This window comes from Anguilla rostrata, chromosome 15 (assembly GCF_018555375.3).
Source record: "Anguilla rostrata isolate EN2019 chromosome 15, ASM1855537v3, whole genome shotgun sequence".
Lineage (NCBI taxonomy): Eukaryota > Metazoa > Chordata > Actinopteri > Anguilliformes > Anguillidae > Anguilla > Anguilla rostrata.
In genome coordinates, this window is record NC_057947.1 from 25,895,981 (window position 1) to 25,913,278 (window position 17,298).

General features: G+C 43.8%; 3 protein-coding genes across 5 annotated transcripts; 1 reads left to right on the forward strand and 2 right to left on the reverse strand.

Moving 5' to 3' along the window:
• Positions 1-1,071: 1,071 nt before the first annotated feature.
• LOC135241355 (uncharacterized) lies at positions 1,072-3,262 on the reverse strand. The gene is made up of 2 exons (XM_064311645.1): positions 2,936-3,262; positions 1,072-2,597 (listed from the first exon to the last, which is right to left on the reverse strand). The coding sequence occupies exons 1-2, from the start codon at positions 3,111-3,113 to the stop codon at positions 1,327-1,329; spliced, it is 1,449 nt and encodes a 482-aa protein (XP_064167715.1). The 5' UTR covers positions 3,114-3,262; the 3' UTR covers positions 1,072-1,326.
• Positions 3,263-3,295: 33 nt separating this feature from the next.
• Positions 3,296-4,868, forward strand: sap18 (Sin3A-associated protein). Its single transcript, XM_064311659.1, has 4 exons — positions 3,296-3,438; positions 3,758-3,867; positions 4,197-4,319; positions 4,569-4,868. Exons 1-4 carry the CDS (start codon positions 3,367-3,369, stop codon positions 4,723-4,725), a joined length of 462 nt encoding a protein of 153 aa, XP_064167729.1. The 5' UTR covers positions 3,296-3,366; the 3' UTR covers positions 4,726-4,868.
• A 392-nt stretch (positions 4,869-5,260) lies between these two features.
• On the reverse strand, positions 5,261-12,408 carry ska3 (spindle and kinetochore associated complex subunit 3). Of its 3 annotated transcripts, XM_064311641.1 has the most exons (13): positions 12,301-12,408; positions 11,832-11,908; positions 11,209-11,315; positions 10,931-10,992; positions 10,593-10,764; positions 9,995-10,433; positions 9,446-9,546; positions 8,826-9,010; positions 8,405-8,620; positions 7,637-7,843; positions 7,239-7,357; positions 6,518-6,648; positions 5,261-6,010 (listed from the first exon to the last, which is right to left on the reverse strand). In XM_064311641.1, exons 3-13 carry the CDS (start codon positions 11,312-11,314, stop codon positions 5,844-5,846), a joined length of 1,905 nt encoding a protein of 634 aa, XP_064167711.1. In that variant the 5' UTR covers position 11,315; positions 11,832-11,908; positions 12,301-12,408; the 3' UTR covers positions 5,261-5,843. The 3 variants fall into 3 exon arrangements, with proteins under 3 accessions (XP_064167711.1, XP_064167713.1, XP_064167712.1); XM_064311643.1 differs by lacking the exons at positions 11,832-11,908; positions 12,301-12,408 and adding an exon at positions 11,713-11,762; XM_064311642.1 differs by lacking the exons at positions 11,832-11,908; positions 12,301-12,408 and adding an exon at positions 11,548-11,694.
• Between the last annotated feature and the right edge of the window lie 4,890 nt (positions 12,409-17,298).

Below are 17,298 nucleotides of genomic sequence, written 5' to 3' on the forward strand. Positions count from 1 at the left end.
TCCTGCAACCATAGAAAATACATATTAAATATATTAAATATTTTTAGTTTTCTTACTTTTCTCTCGTTTTTTTTTTTTAAACACCAGGCATCGTGGGACTTCAACGAGTGCTACATACGTGGCATGTACCAATAGTATAATTGTGTAAGGCCCTACATATGGTACTGTCCCGGCTGCAAATACTACAGCCTGTGAATGCACGCCCATCTCATTAGAGCCACTCTTACCTTCGAATCCGCGAAACGATGTTCCAGCACACGGAGAATAGGGCGCTCACAGCCAGTTTCAGTTTCACAATATGTAGTTTCCAAGTGACAGTTTGCCAGCCCGTTAAAAAAACGTTATAAAACGGACCACTACGGCCCCATACATTCCATGCACAATTCATGTAGGGTTTTGAAATGGTACAAATGAAATATAAAGTGATTTGTTCTAATTGTTATTTAATAACAAAAGCAAATACTCACATGGCCAGTAAAACTTTGCATCTTATGTAAAAATTTTGCATCTTGCATGTTGGTACATATTGTAAATTCTCACACTGCTCAGTACAAGCGTAGAAAACAGTAGTGACAAATGAGATATCAAATCAATTTGGGAAAAAAATAAAGAAACACTTGTTTGATATATTATGTAGTGTTTAACAAAAATATATACACACAAAACATATACACAATGTTACAGTCAGTACCATACAGAACAGGGACTGAGACACGGAAAAAAGAGGAATTAGGCCTACTAAATTGGTTGACAGAAAGCTCCCTGTAGCCCTTCCCCACGTCTCCAAACAGTATTTCCAGTCCCTGAGTGACTGAAAGGGAAATTTCTAAAATTCCTAATCATTGTATTAACAGTTGCATATGACACACGCTAAGGCACTTTGCACCTGAGGTTAATACTGACATCTGGACTAACTACCAACATTATCTTCAGTAGACCATCTAACTCAGGGGAATGTAGTACCTTCTGAGGATGCTGACTTGTGCTCTCCAGGTTTTCATGATAAAGCATATTGTGCCAGTGCACTCACCCACACCATTCATAACCCAAGTTATGACTCTGCATACTGAATCCATTTATTAACTTTATTTCTGTGAGTCAAAGCTGTCAAGTGAAAGGTGTCAACATATTGTACTGGACCGTGGCTCATGTAGCCTGCCTTTTTACGTGAATGCCACCATGAAAATCTTGATCAGTGAACATTTGTCCTTCCTGACTGACATAACAAGGAACTGGAACTGGCTGAAGTGTCACAGGTTTCACAGAGCTGGACAACCTGTCGTATTGCGGCCCACCAGGACCGGGTCTGTGGAGCTTTGCAGTGAGTCATTCCAGCGGGGCAGCAGATATGCACAGGTTATTCAAGGCACACACCACCTGAACTATCTTATCGAAGGTGGTCATGTTAGCGGTGAGGTCCACGGCAGTGAAGGGACTCTCCACCGGGCCGGTCAATATGGCGTACCTCTGCTTCACTGTCGAAATCACTCGTTCCACGTGCCTACGCACCCACATCCTCTCCAAGCTGGCATCAGCTAGTGGGTCCTCTTCGGGCACCTCACGCTCACCCTCCCCGATGCCTGTGATTTTTAGGCAGGCCCCGCGCGCCACGACTGACTCGCTGACGTCAAATCTCCGGTCGGCCAGCACCACGTCGCCGACGAGCAGCTTGTTCAGGAAGCCGCAGCCCTCCGCCAGGTCCTTGTCGCTGACGTGTCCCGGCGACCCTTTGGAGACAAAAGTGACCACACCTTGCGGAGCGACCCCCACCAGGTATTTCAGCGTGTTGGTTCCGCAGTGATGGATGTTTGCATCGGGCCAGTCCGTTTTTTCCAGGGCCACCCTGAAACAGTCCATTATCACCGCACAGTCCGGGTACGACGACCTGAAGGCCGAGGGGAGGTTCTTGCGAAGCTCCTCCCTTGAGGGCCAGAACACCGTGGTCGGTACCAGCGTAGTGGACATTATGTTGACCACACTGTGGACAGTCTTGGTCACTGTACTAACCTTGACCCCAAACCTGTAGGCCAGGTCCTGGTTCTTTAAGTCCAGCCTGAGCCTCATTAGGGTCAAGAGGAGCTGCTGGAACTTAGAGAGCTTCACGCTCTTTTCTCCTTTCATATGTGGTGAAAGTAACCACATAACTGTCTCGAACACAAAGTAGTTAGGCAAGCCGGTGTAAAACCTCACTTTCGCGGGGTCATTTCTCAGGGAGACCTCCGTGAGAGACATTTTCTCCATGGACTCTCTGAGGGCCTGGTTCTCCTTCTTCAGGGCCCTGAGCTCCTCTTCGTAGTTCACAGCATCGGACGCATCAACATCGCTGCTGGAGTGGGCCCTGCTGTCGCCGGGCCGTTCTGAGCTACTGCTGCTCAGTGACGACATGGTTTCTGCCTTATCCTGGTCCTGGTCCAGGTCCAGCTCTGGGTCAACCACCTGCCCCTGGAGGTACAACAAAGCAGTGGCTGCCTCCACTTGTGCTTGCTGTTTGTCAGGGCATTCAAAGGCACTCGTTTGCTTTGTCTCCTGAGACAGTGAAACCGCACTAAACACGGATGGGACGTAGTCCGGTGACCGAGGGTTCTTCACCTGTTTACCTGTGAAGGAAACGGGGAAAAATGAAAACTTGTGTCATTAGCTGTCTATTTAAAAAACAAGACCACCACTACAGTCTATGATTTCATTTCCAGCCCAATTTTTGCACTTTAAAACATAAAGGATAACCATGCACAATTAACAATACTGCACGACACTGCCTTTTGTGGTTACATACCTGGCTCATATTACAGGAACTGTGGAGAGGAACTAAATACATAGTATGATTATAGGTTATATGGCTATGCATAAAATGTCTGGCAAGTGATGACAGAATCAGATGTTTGTCTGCATCCGTTACATACGCATATGCGAATTAGAAGAATAGCCAGCTAACTACCTGAGATGAAGTGCGTGCTGCACAGCCGACTGCCATCGTTTGGCAACCACCCTTCTCGGTTTATAGCTGCAATCCACCGTTGTTTTCTTTCAGGGTCCCGTGGAAAACGGTAAAAAGACAGTGTGGTTCCTGGGGTTCTCCTGTTCCGACAGCCTACCACCACGCACGTGTGAACCATGTTGATAGTCACAAAGTCTGTGCACCCGTGGTTTCGGCTACGGTTCACAATTCATAGCCTGACTCCCAAAATGGCGGTACAAAAGCGAAGAGCGAGTTGCTCCTCTCGGCTTGTACTTCCAGTGTTCTGATTGGCTGTGTATAAGCCCACACATTTCTGTTACCCCCGCTGTTTGACCTGGAACCAGAAACAGGCATTCTCGACTGTTATCACAGATTTTGAACTTTTCCAGAAGTAATTCTCAATAAAATAAATGGCTGTTGAATCAAGAGTCACCCAAGAAGAAATTAAAAAAGAACCAGAAAATCCTATCGACAGAGAAAAGGTTGGAGAAATTACCAGTTTTACATTAGTGAAGCGGCCGCATGGTGAATTTACTGCATGTCCCTTGCTGGCATTATCCTGCGAAAGTAGACCAGTTCATTAAAATTAATATAACTGTTATTGTTTGCTAGTTAGACATTTTGTATTATACATCCGAGATGCATGCACGTTACTCCAAACATGCGTGCATTTAACATTAATTGGTAGTAAACTTCGATCAGTCCAAGTTGGTCGCTTTACACATTTTTTTAAATATCGGTTAGCCATCTCATTAAATATCTAGGAAGATAACAAGACGTTGTATTTTGGTGTTTGTACAGACTTGTCCTCTGTTGTTGAGGGTGTTTACCACGAACAATGGTAGACATCACAGAATGGACGAGTTTGCCAGGGGGAACGTCCCGTCGAGCGAGCTCCAGATCTACACCTGGTAAGTCAAGCGTCCGAGCTGTAACTAGCTAGCAACATATGCCGGTCTTGGCGATAGGCTTGTGTCCTGTCTTTAGACACAATGCTGTTTTTTGTGCTTTGGGACGATGGTGTATTGCTTCACATTGGCTGAGTTACTAGCGACCTAAGGGCTACTTCTGCATCCAATATTACTGCATCCTGCTGTAAGCGAAACTAGCGTTTACCCCAGGTGAGCCCTGAATGTAAACTCCGCGGGCTTGGACGTCCCATTTCACTCATTTTAATTACCATTTTGGAGCTGAATGCAACTCTAGTGTAAATGTAGTTACACTCTACGTGATGACACAGGATGGATGCTACCTTGAAGGAACTGACCAGCCTGGTGAAAGAGGTCTACCCAGATGCTCGAAAGAAGGGTACCCATTTTGGCTTTGCCATAGTCTACCCAGACCCCAAAAGACAAGGTTACAGGTAAGGCTTTTGCCTACATACAGGCAGGCTATGTTTATGTAGACACAAAAAGCAAAGCCACAAAGTCATTAATATACTAAAACCAAGTCCTTGCTTATCATAAATTGCATGTGCAATGTAGTTTTCTGTTAAATTTATGAGGGAAAAGTATGTTATTTCAGATGAACATGGTTAAGCACATAAAAAGTGGGCCCTTCAATTATTATTTTTTTAACCAACAAACAAGTCAACATCTCACTTCTGCTTCAGGGTGAAAGAAATCGGCAACACGGTGTCAGGCCGGAAGGGTACAGAAGACTCCATGACGCTGCAGTCCCAGCGGTTTCAGATTGGGGATTACCTGGACATTGCCATAACACCGCCCAACAGAGCCCCGCCCTTCCCTGGCCGTATGAGGCCCTTCTGACAGCCTTCCCCTCCCCTCCCCTCCCCTCCAAATACACACACAGGAGAAGATGCGCTTAGATATTGTACTTCTTTTATACATTTGTGCCAGAACTCATTTTTGACAACTCAGAAATACTTTGCATTAAAGTTTTTTTAAATCTACGAGTGATTTGTTTACCTTGCCTATCCTCTATGAACCTCAAAGTCTGTTGTGCACTTTATTATTCTCATCTGACCTCTCATTTAATTCCTCCTCTGGCTTGTGACCTTGCAGTCATGCAGTTTTTTAGTGCAGTTGCTGTACACGCCCAACTGACTAATTGCTTGACTCATTCATTTGGCCGTTGATGGCTTTAACTCAATGGCACAGCTGGGGATGACAACTGTGCAGTCTGTAAATGTTCCAGGAAGATTTCTCTACATGGGGTTCAGAACAATCCATTGAACTGGCTGAATGTTGTTCCACCATTGTCAGGCTTACCTCAAGCACAATTCAGTTCTCACTGAAATAAGCATTTGAAGCAGTGGATCAATAACTGATCACGCATGCAAAGTTATTAATCAAGGTGATTTTATTTAATTTACAACATAAGACCTCTACATAGGCCAATACTACTGAACTGCAGGTCCTGCGAGCCTGGGTGAATGCAGGCATTTGCTCCAACCATGCGCTACCCCACCTATTGGCACCTATTACTTGGTTCAGGAAATGAGCTCATTACTGAAATCAAATTGGGTAGTGCACGGTTGGAGCAAATACCTGCAGACACTGTGGTCCACGTGACCTGGAATTGAGCAGCCCTGACATAGACCATCGAATAGAGCAGGGGTCTCTAACCCTGGCCCTGGAGAACCACAGGCTCTGCTGGTTTTCAGTGTTTTCCTGCATTTGATTATGCAATTAGAGCAGTTGATCACACAGTTAACCAACTACATCTGGATACTTGGGGTATGAACAGTGTGCTGATTTTTAGGTGAAAGCAAAACCAGCAGAGATAGAGACCTTCCAGGACTGGCCTTTGAGACCCCGGGAGTAGAAATTGGTGTCACTGGTTACAGACCATTTCAGGTTTCACTGGTTTTGTTTACTGGGCATATGCTTGAAGGGGTCTGAAGTTTACATGAAAACAAAACTCTTCAGTTTGATGTGAGGACTCTGTACACAGCAGTGTGGCCCTCTCCCTGCACATGCTCCAATCTCTTAAGCCCTGTGAGACACAGGAAGTACACAGGTGTCTTAGCTCCCACTCCTGTGATCCACTTCAGGTCTTCCACCAGGAACCCAGGCGAGTCGGTGTTGTCCCCTGCAGCCAGGTGAGAGACAGGAGGGCCTTCCAAATTAATAGAGAATATACCAAACTGTCCCAGGTGGGAATTCTTTGCATACAAAAATCTGGGCTTTTGTAAGTTTCTAATGCAATGGGTGTCACCTCCCCCCATGTTGACAATTATGTGATTACAATGTTCTTAACTGAACGTTCTAATGCTGATGCAACAATCAACTGGTAACTGAAAGCAATGAAGTCCTAGAACACTGGCTTAGAATTTTCCCATCCGAGAGTTGAGTATGTACATTATCCAACTAGTGCTAAAATGGTCAAGTGAGGTTTAACACGGGGTAGAAGCACTGCGTGCATTTAGCATTCCTTGTTATTATCATATTCAGCAACAGGATTAACATTGTTACAACGCATTTATCATGAATGAAATGCTTTGTCTGATTCTCCAGGCATCACTGCATTGCACTTAAACCTTGGTGAAGAAAGAATCTAAGCAGCATGGTGGCATGGACAAAGTCATGTGACACTTACGGCTGTGGCCGTCCTCCAGGGATCCATTGATTTTCTGAATGGCCTGGTTGAGGCTGGCCAGGGACATCTGCCTTAGGTATCCGGGTAAGCTCAGGAACTCGCTCTCTGAGACAAGGGCAAGGAGTTGAGGTCTGCAGGGGAGGAGGCCGTCACCAAACAAACACAAAGATGAGCACATGCTTTTCAGAGCCACCTAAAATTTCCCTAATTAGCAACGGAAGACTGGTCCATTTCTGGAATCAACTAAATCCAAAGGCTGGTTTCTAATACCTAAAAAAAAAAAAAAAAAATACATATATATTTTAAAAAAACATATTTCATGGTCATCATCATGAAAACAATGGGAGACACTTTCCGACATTTTTAGCATCACTTTTTCACAGAACAGTCTGAAACACTGAACCAGTATTTACATTTTGAAGTAACATATCCTTAGACCTACATTTCAGTCACTCCTTTAAATTTAATGGTCAGAAATATGACAACACCAAATAGAAATTGCATTGCTTGTCCTTGCATTGAGTGTTCAAATTGATTCCGGGATAAAAGGACACTTCAATCTAATGTGTCTGTGCTGCGGGAATCTATACCACCTCCCTGATGGCATAAGCTAAAACTCTGAATGCAACACGTGGGAGGTGTCACCAGCGATATTATCCACCAATCAAAAGTGGTATCTAGTCTGAGCCACACTTATGTGCAGTAAACTACTTCAACCTACCGGTTCTCCTTTCCTGCAGGGCTTGCCATTGCAGCAGTTGCTATGGGGCCGGGCCGGGCTGCAGGTTTCGGGCTCGAACAAATGGTGGTGACGGGTTTCGCATTACGCTGAGACAGGAGCTGCAAAACCACCACAGACACGCAAAATGAGAATCATCAGTAGCAAGGGGAAATGGCACCAGGGCCCAGGTAAAGCCACCAGATCACAGGCATATGCTGAAGAACAACTCAGTCACAGTCCAGGGAAGCAAAGTTAACACTTTAAACGTACAGGATCAGAAATATGGGATTAGAACTCAAAAACACATAAGGCAATCAATCAAAAGAGCCCTGGACATATAATCAACGGTCCTCTTAAGGCACGTTGAGTAAAACCGAACAGCACAGGTGAGCACCTACTTTGCAGAGGTTCTGAGTTTCAGAGCTGATGTCCGGCATCTCCGGTGTGCTGAAGTCTGTGAAGTAGTCTTTTCTGGAGGGGGGTGTGGTTAGTTTGAAATCCTGTGTGTAGAGGTTGTGAGTCTCCAGGACAGGCAGACAGTAATCCTGCAGACTCGACTGCCCTCCAGTTTCCTTCTCAGGTTCCCCATGAGCCCCTGCGGCCCTCTAGTTTTATTACAGAGATCAAAGACACAGTTACAAATAAAAATACTTTTTTTTGCTCTTTTTATCATTAATAATAAATACTTTATCTTCAACATTAGTTAGGCCTATATACAATTGAATCTCTTCCCAGACAGAGCCTAAATTTTTTTTTTTTTAAAGCAAAAAGGAAATTCACCTTTTCAATATTATAAATAAAGCAAAGTCATTGTATTGCATGCACATTTGCTTCATAACTGAACATACACAGAATCAGGCCAAATAAACATTTAGGTATTCACAGATGAAATAAGAGAGGTAATTAAGAAAATGCACAAAGCACTTATTCACGGTTAAGGAGAACTTGGCTTATTTCTGTCGAGGTGTTGCCAATACAGACTGAAAATAACAGTGGCAGCTACGTGCTTACAGCAGAACTGCTGATTTGCTTGTTCCCGTCAGCTGGTGTGTCTGGCGCACTGAAAGCATTATCAGCATCCATGACCATTCGTACACATTACCTCCAGTGAACTGAATCACTCATATAACTCTGTTACTACACAAATAAATAGCCAATCAACTTACAAATGGGAACTTGTTTCCCAAGAAAGACTCAAGAGTGGGCATCTCTGGTGTGTGCTCATCTATCTGAGTGGGTCCAGCTGGCATGCTGGGCACATCAAACGTCAAGCTTCCACCGATGACCAGGTCCCTATTGGACAATGAGTGTTCTGGAGGGCGGGGCTTCTGTTCTGGGGCAGCAGAAGCAGCACTGCAGTCCCCTGGGTTTGGCTTTACCGTCTATAGCAAAGAAGCAGAGCCTACATTTCATTCTACAGGCAACTATTCAGAAGTGAAGACTCCAAATATGTTAGTCAAACTTGAGGTTATCGGCAAAGAATAAGCAAACACATAAACTAGGGGCCAGGCACGCACGCACGCAGACTTTTCACAGTGACCAAGCGGCCTGTTCACACTAGCACTGGATTGGATGCATTGGGCTCACAGATAAGAGTTTTCGTAAGTATGCGCTCTCAAACACAGGAAACTCCATGGAAGAGGGGCTATCCGTAGGACGGAGTGGGGGCTGAGTGTCTGCGCCTTTGTTCAGGGGGGTTGTTAGGGGCTCTGGTGCCTTCAGTTTGAACCCTGGAGTCAAAAGAACAGGAGGCTCTGGAGGGTCCAGGTTCTCTAGAGAGAAAGACAGCAAAAGCAAAATGAACATTTTTGTAAACTTCAGTAAATGAATGAATGCAACACAGTGAGTAGGCCCAAACATGTTAGTGTGCTGAAAGAGTTTTCGGAAAGGTGAAGAGGTCACTGCAATGGATCGTTGTGGCCACAGATGTTGATGCACTATTGGAATGTGTCAGCAATGGGAATTTCTTACAAAAGCAGTGAGTGTGGCATGAATGGGAGCACGCAAATTGAGAAACGAGTGGCAGTGTTTATAAAGCCAGCGTGTCACGGTGTTACAGTGGATAAAGTGTCACTATTGAAAAGTAGTGTTATAGTGCATCTGAGATTGGGGGTGTTACACAGCCAAGTGTGTAATTAGCAGGTGGGGGTGTTACAGAGATGAGCATGTCATTAGAAAGCCGAGGTGTTGATCAGTGTGTTGGTCACCGTCAGTATCCAGGCTGTTGGACACAGAAGCTAGTGCTGGAGTGAGCTTGCTGAAGTCTTCTCTCGGACAGGTCCCCAGATTGGCAACACCATCTGCAGTCCTGTTAAAACAGTTTCTCGTTGCATTTCATGCATCACTTCCTTGCTCAGACTGTTCGGGATTGAGGCTAAATTCTTTGGTTGTGTACCACCATGGCCTTCTGTTATCACAGGGGCATCTTCTGTGTTATGCTGATTTAACACAAACAACAATTGTGATTGGATAATATTAACATGCGACATTGCTACCAAAAATACAACAAAACGAGCTGAGCCCTAGGAGCCCCGTGAACCGTGTTCTCTGCTGCAAAGCCAGTATTGTGGCGATGTAAGCACAGCTTCTGGAACAGCTCAGTATTGGACAGGAACGGGACATTCCGGTCCTCCAGGATGTCCCTATGCCTGGTGAAGAGGCAGCTGTGTACAGAGCCCATCTTCAGGGCTCAGGGTGTGAAGGTCCTGCACTCCTGCCTGGCAGACTGATCCAGGACAGGGCAGAGAGCAGCTTACCCGCAGGACTTGGTGGGCTTCTTCCGGAGCAAGTCCATGGTGAAGTCGTTGTTGAGACACATGGTGTGCTCCGTGATTCCAAAGTCCTCCAGGCGTGGGGTGAGGGCCTCCTCGTCCATCGGCAGGGTGCACTTGGGCGTTTTGGGCAGGACCGGCTCTGAAGCCGCGGTGGGGTAGGGGCGCTCGAGCCGGGGCACGTCAGGGACATCGCCGAGGTGCTTCTGCAGGTCGCTCAGGGCCTTCTGAATGCTGATCTTCGACAGGCCGAAATCAGAGAGGCGTGGGGTGCGCATGGGGTCACTGCTGTCAGGGGGACAGGTCCTGGGAGGGGTATCACAAGGGGGGTGTTCTTCTGCTTCATCACATTTCCCTTGTTTCTCCTCATCCTCCTCTTCATCGACCCCAGTAGCAACCGCCTCCATTTCATGGCCTCTCAGTTCTAAATAAAATGACACATCTCAAAATTTCTCATCCAGCTCTCTACTGTAAATGTATTGCAAAAATTACATTTTTTTGGAGCCAAGTTTTTTGCAAAACACCAAAGATATGTTCAGGGGCATCCCACCATTTGGTACACGTGTCTGAGAGACACACCCACCTGAGTGTTTCTGAGTGGACCCGGGCCCTTTGTATCCGTATTTCTCATAGTGTTTCTTCAACCTCTGGATATCCTCTGTGGTCCTCTGCTTGAGCACCAGAAGCATCTGCATACATTTCCCCATCTCCCTTCCCTCCACTTCAAACTGTGCCAGCTGATCCTTGACCTGCGTCTGGAGAAGGTAACAAGCACGGAAGCCGAGTTAAAGCAGACTGCAAAACCTTTTGGAGAGCGCTACCTAATTTAGGCCAGATCACTAGCTGAACGCATCACGCTCAGACCACTTACGAGTGAACTGAAACGCATCATCACCAAATCAACACAAATCATGAACTTACCCGTAGGTCTCTGACCTCTTTGTGCAATTCATATAGAACTTTTACTCCCCCCTCAGTGCTGTCTGAAGAAAAAAAAAGATGTAAGTGATATTTTTTTTAAAAGATCCAAGTAGTCAGACCAACAGCATAAAAATATATAAACACGACAGCATATATGACCTACAGAAATACGAAAGTTTGAGGAAGCACACTGCAGATTTTACAATATAAAAGACAACCCTTCTACCAAAATAACTAGCTATGAAGAAGGTGAAAGCTACTGAAGTTAATTTCATTACCATGGGCAGTATCCTGGTGCGCTTGTTTAAGTTTCTCCGTTTCCGTCTCCAGGAACACTGCTACATTTCGCAGCTTTCCAAAGAAACGTGCCGATGAAGAGCCCATTCTGTGCAACAACAACAAAAACAATTAACATACGCAAGCTATGTTGGGTCGCAGCTATCCAGGCAGATATGATAATGTTAAGCTTCAGAAGGATGTCCACGCTAAATTTGAAATACATAACGACCAATTACTCTGTCACCGGGTAACGTTCCAAAACGGAGTGAAACCACCCCCCAGAGGTTGTGCTATATGCTGCTATTAATCCATATAAATCAGATTAAACCTGTACCAACATCGGCCCTTTTCAGGTAAGATTGTACACCCCTGCCTTATACATACGACTAACGTTATAAGTCGAAGTTAAACAAGGTTAGCTTCGATGATCATACACTGTCACTACGTTACTACGTTACGCTGGACCTGGAACGCTGGACTAGCTATTCGTAAAACGTCTTTACCATTCAAAATAGCAGCATGGTAAAGGCGCAGTAGTAGTATTAAATAAAACCGTTAATTTAGAAACAACACGTGTGACAATTTTCCAGGTAATTGCGAAGGCAGATAGATTGTCCCATACCTGTTTCCATTCGCGAAAAAAACACAAACTGGTCGAGAACTTTCGAATTTGGCGCCACCATAGATAGCTCCGTGAAGCTGGAAACAATTGGAAACTTCCGGTTAGAGTATTTCAAAATAAAAGCTTGTTAAATAAAATTATTTCTTAAGTGTGGTTTTGTCGTTTTTCTTCTTGTAACTAATACAGCTGGACATAATTGCACATAATATACTCATATTTAGAAGATTATACAATCGCTTCTGTGAAATCATGTTCCCAGCAATTGCTACTGGTGTTTTAGTGTAGCCCGGCCATGCATTGTCTGCTCACTACTGGTCTATTTGCATGCCAAATTACTGCCAAAACTAAAAATTGTTATCAGATGAAAGGTGGTATACATTTACTCTACAGCAGAAAACGAAATTCCTATGGGAAAAAAATGCATTGGAAATCTGACGAGGGAAACTATGGCTCAAAAATGGAAACTTACTTTCGGGTTTTAGGACTACAAACTGTAACACCGCTGTATACCTTTTCACTCAAGATTCCAGAGGAGCGCCCTCTTAAGGCTATAATAAATTAGCTGCCGTTCAGTTGTCAGTTTTACGTTCCCCCATCATCGCACCCACACCAGGTTCTAATCAGAGCTAATAATTAATTCTCATTGCCTGTCCGCTAATCCTGGTCAGAGAGAACATTCTGGTGAGGAGATGGTTGCGTTCTGTTTTCATGAACCTTTCTCAGTGAGAGTTCAAACGCAGCGAGTTGGCCTTTACATACCGACAATAGTTTAATTATGCATTTTTATCAAGGTTGCATACATCTCTTGTTGATAATGCAGTGTTATTGTAAGAATTGTTTTGTAGTGATTGTAATTATATTTCTTATTTCTGTGTTATTATGGTACTTGTTTTCGTACACTACTGTCATTATTAATGCTGTAGATATTTCTATCCTATTTTTTTCTTTATTATTGAGATCATACACACGCATACATGCATTTACACCCAAGTGTGAACAGTCAACGGTCTTCAATAGTGGTATGATGTGTGTGGACATCAATAAATACTTTATTGTTGAACATATTCAACCATCTGCATCTAAGGATTCTTCAATAGAAGGACGGTTAGAAGTTTAAGTTTAAATGCCTCCGTTTCAATACCACAGACTGACCGTCTCAGAAAGTGGCTGAAATAGTTTTTCCGTTAAGTGCAAGGTAAATTTTATTTCCTAAATGTTGCCTCTTTGATACAATTCCATACAATACCACTAGAGGGTACGGACAGCCTTATTATCTCCATGCCTGCTCATTTCGGGACGCGACCACAGCCCTACTCTGTTACACAGGTAATATCTCGTCCATTATAAAATGAGTGGTTTGAGATTCGGGTTTTTATTTTGAGAGAGGATTCATAAAGATATTTAGAATTTCCTTTGCAATTAATTACCCTTGACTTATGAATATGAAATTTTCGCGTAAGGCACACAATCTGAATTGCTTTATCGGTAACGGTATTTATTTGAAGTGATGACCTTGGGGAATAAAAGTCGGCAGGGAGTGCAAGGGGGTGTAGCCAGTCTGGTGTAGGGGGAATTAAATATGGATGTTAAAAAAAATAAAAGAAAAATGGACTGTGTCTTTTAAAATAAAGAACTATTGTAAAATTTAACGTTACATGTTTCGTTTGCTTGGGAAATGTAGTGAAAATTAAATATTTCTTGAATTAAAGCCTTAAAACTTCAGGTCCCAGAATTCATAGTGTAATGTTACGCAAAGCACGTTCCTACGTCCTTGATAAGGTTATGTAAGGAAGGGCACATCAGAACAACCTGCTAACATAGGAACGGAGGTATGATTGTCATTAAGAATATTATTATGAGTATTTATGGTCTGCTGTGTTTTGTAGGCTCGTCTCAGGCTTAATTATGTCTTTTTGTGCAGGAATTTATTTGCTGATCGGCTGATAGCTCAGTAAGAAGGAATTCAATTCAGCACGTGTAGGTTGCTTGCCAGCCGGCTAACGTATCCCGTTACCTATCGGATCCTGAAGAGAAAGCATGTTATTCTTGTTGCAGTAAAAATAGCTACAATTGTAACAAACCTCATGTAAATGGACAATATTAGTCTGTAAACCTAGTCCTTTCCTAACACTTGATCTTTTCGAGGTAGCTACATTTCAAGTTTGCTACGTAGCTCTTCCTTTATTTATTTGCTCTGCCACTATCCAGCTAACCAGGAAGTTCCTGCCCTTGACAGCTTTCCCACGTTTATTTTTTTATATAGCTAACAAGCAGGACATGTTCTGCACGTAGGCAACGCAGAGTGTGTCGTATTTTGATTCGGCGATAGGCAGCTACCAGCTGGCTTCTGCACCCTTACAAATAATGATTTCAGTTGTTCTGTTGTAGTCTATTCTGTTGTGGGTGTTTCAAAAAAATTGAAATAGTTGTTTTACGTTACAAGGTAGCCAAAGCCTGAAAATGTCCACGATGGCAGCCGCTAGTTGCGATGGCACCCCAGCCTTGGAAAGTACGGAGGAGAAGAAACCTCTCAAGCCGTGCTGTGCGTGTCCTGAGACCAAGAAAGCCAGGGATGCTTGGTACGGAAAACCCGAATTTGGCTCGGAGTCCTCGTGGATTATCATAAAGAAAAATAAATGTGGAAATCTGTAACATTATAGGCCTATGTAGCTGGCTAAGTTCACTGTGTTCCATTTTCAGCATTATAGAGAAAGGCGAAGAAAGCTGCACCGACCTGATTGAGGCACACAAGGACTGCATGAGGGCACTTGGATTTAAGATCTAATTTAATCATGCGTGGTTTGTGAGAATGAAATGCGTGGTAAGTGTACCAGTGTAACTTGTGAATGCCCTTGCTCAGGGAGGTTCTGAAATGTCACCTCGGTATGAAGCGTAATGTTTTTTGGGAACGTGCTCTTACTGTAGCGTGGCTGAATTCACATTTAACTTCTGTATCCTCAAACGATTTCCCTGAAGATTTCAAAATACTGTTTAAGAATTTAATTTAAATACTTCATACGATTACAAATGTCGAAATAGTCTGTTTGTGAATGTAGTCTGATTCCATGGCCGTTTGTTCTTTCAGCACTGTGCTTGGAGTAATTTACAAGTATAAGGCCCTGTTTCATGAAGTGGGGTATTTCACGAAACAGGATTACTGATTTAGCTGGATAACTACACTGAGTAAAACCTGGAACCCTCCCAAATTTGCAATATGGACTGAAGTAAAAAGAGCCATTTCAGGTTTTACTCAGCACAGTTATCCAGCTGCCCCAGTAATCCTGCTTTGTGCAGTACCCCCCAGGATTACTGAGTTAGCTGGATAACTGCACTCAGTAAAATCTGGAACCCTCCCAAATCTGGAGCATGGATGGACTGAAGAAAAAGGACCTATTCTGGATCTGAGTTTTGCTCGGTGCTGTTGATCAGTTATTTATATAATCCTGCTTTGTGAAGCGGGGCCCTGCTTTTGAAATACCCCCCCCAGATATTTGAAATACCAAAACACTATTACTGACAGTAAACCGTACCAGGTATACCTTTACCACCAAAGATGATATAATTATACAGTTGTACACAACTTGTACCCTGACGTAGCCCAGTTTTGTACCACAGAATGGTGTTACGCTCTGCTGAGCTTTGATCAACAACAAAGGGATGAGATACCATGGCTGCATAAACACAAAGGGCCTGATGTGTTTTTCTGTGCTGAATACACAAGCCTGAGCTCTTTTTAAAAAAACATTTTTTATCCCCTAATTTTAAATCTTATCCAAGTTTGGAATGCTAAATCATTGTGGCCAGTTCCGTTCCACCCTTTGGCCTGGCCGAGTCAGTGTTTGACTCTAGACTGAGGGGCATCACTGCACCCAGCAAGGTGCGCCAGTCAAAAACCCCTGCGTCAGGTGTCTTGTTGAACGGTACCTTCTAGAACTTTCCCAACCCTTGCAACAAGTATTGGATCTGGCTGCACAAAGGCAGATCTGTCAAAATGACCATCTGATCCAAAGTGATCTTATCAATGGATGTGACATCCAGCCCTGACCTATTTGTTGAATTTAACTTGGAGGACACTGCGTCCTTGAACAGGATCTCTTGGAATTAGCTGCTTTTTGGGCAGACCTTCTTCTGGTTTCTGCAGCCCTCACCCCTCCCTCCTTTCTGATCCTCATATGCACTCTTTTTAATGAGTTCAATCTGTGAAAGTTAGGTTAATTCTGTTATCAAAACCTGCTTGTGCAGGGCTGTATATTAACTATGTGTCTCCTGTCTCTTCTCTTGCAGTGTGCTGTGGGTGACTTGTCTTTAAGGAGTGTGGAGCCCTAATCAGATACTTATTTATACCTGTGTTTGAAGGGAAGGGTGTGTGTCACTTGTTTTTTTTGTTTTGTTTGTTTTTTTTTAATGGATTTTTTGTTTTTTCTTAATTATTGTGTTCTCACAATTCCTGGGAAATTTCTTTACAAAAATATAATGTTTCCTCTGATTGGAATGAATTAAAATCCTATGCAATGTGTTTCCTAGTCCTGTGAGTTCTTTTCAGGTTATCCAATGGGAAATGAATGAACTCTCTGGTGAATCCACACACATTGTTCTCCAGGCCTTAATTGGCAGCTGATTGAAAGGAGAACACAACCTGCAGACACTGCATCCCCCTTGGGATTCAGTCTGACACCCATGCACTAAAGAAATGGTTGAGAGGCATTTTAAAGTTATGGTTATGGTAATGGTAATAATTTCACTCATTCCCGGTGTCTCCTGTCTGAAGATTTGTGCTAATTATCAAAAATTCCGGGGGGTGAGGGTTACTTTCAGAACCTGGATTTTCCACCTCTGATGCTGACCGACTCAACTCCAGGTCCGGTGGGCTGCAGTGTCTGCTGCAGGGATTTGCTCCAATGCACTGCACCACCTGATTAGTACTTACTAATTATTACTTTACCTTCTTGGTTCAGGAAGTAAGTTCATTAGTGAAATGCGGTGATATAGTACATGGCTGGAGCAAATACCTGCTGACACTACGGCCCGCGGGACCTGGAGTTGAGTAGCCCTGGACTAGAAGATGGATGCACAAAATGCACTGCTTACACACAACGGTCTGAGCAGGGGTCCTTCCATGTCGAAGAATAAGGTCTTCCTCATGGGTGTTTTCTTCCTGCTAGGATTTGGATGGGGGGGCAGCTGTGGCTTCAGCTGTGCATTGGAGCTTTTTATAGAGCTACAGGCAGCCCACATCAAACGCTCAGCTAGTCCAAGTTCTTCCCCACAACAAGGCACTACTGCACATTGTCTGCAACTGATCAGTTTAAGGGATTTTTCAGAGGAAAAATAATCGTTTCCTTATAGGGAGTTCATATTCATTCAGTATTAAGGGTGGTGATTAAAGTCCGCACAAAACTTGAAGTAAAGTCAGTCATGTTTTTACGACAGACTGTAAAATAATCATTTTGTTACTCATTCAGTTTGT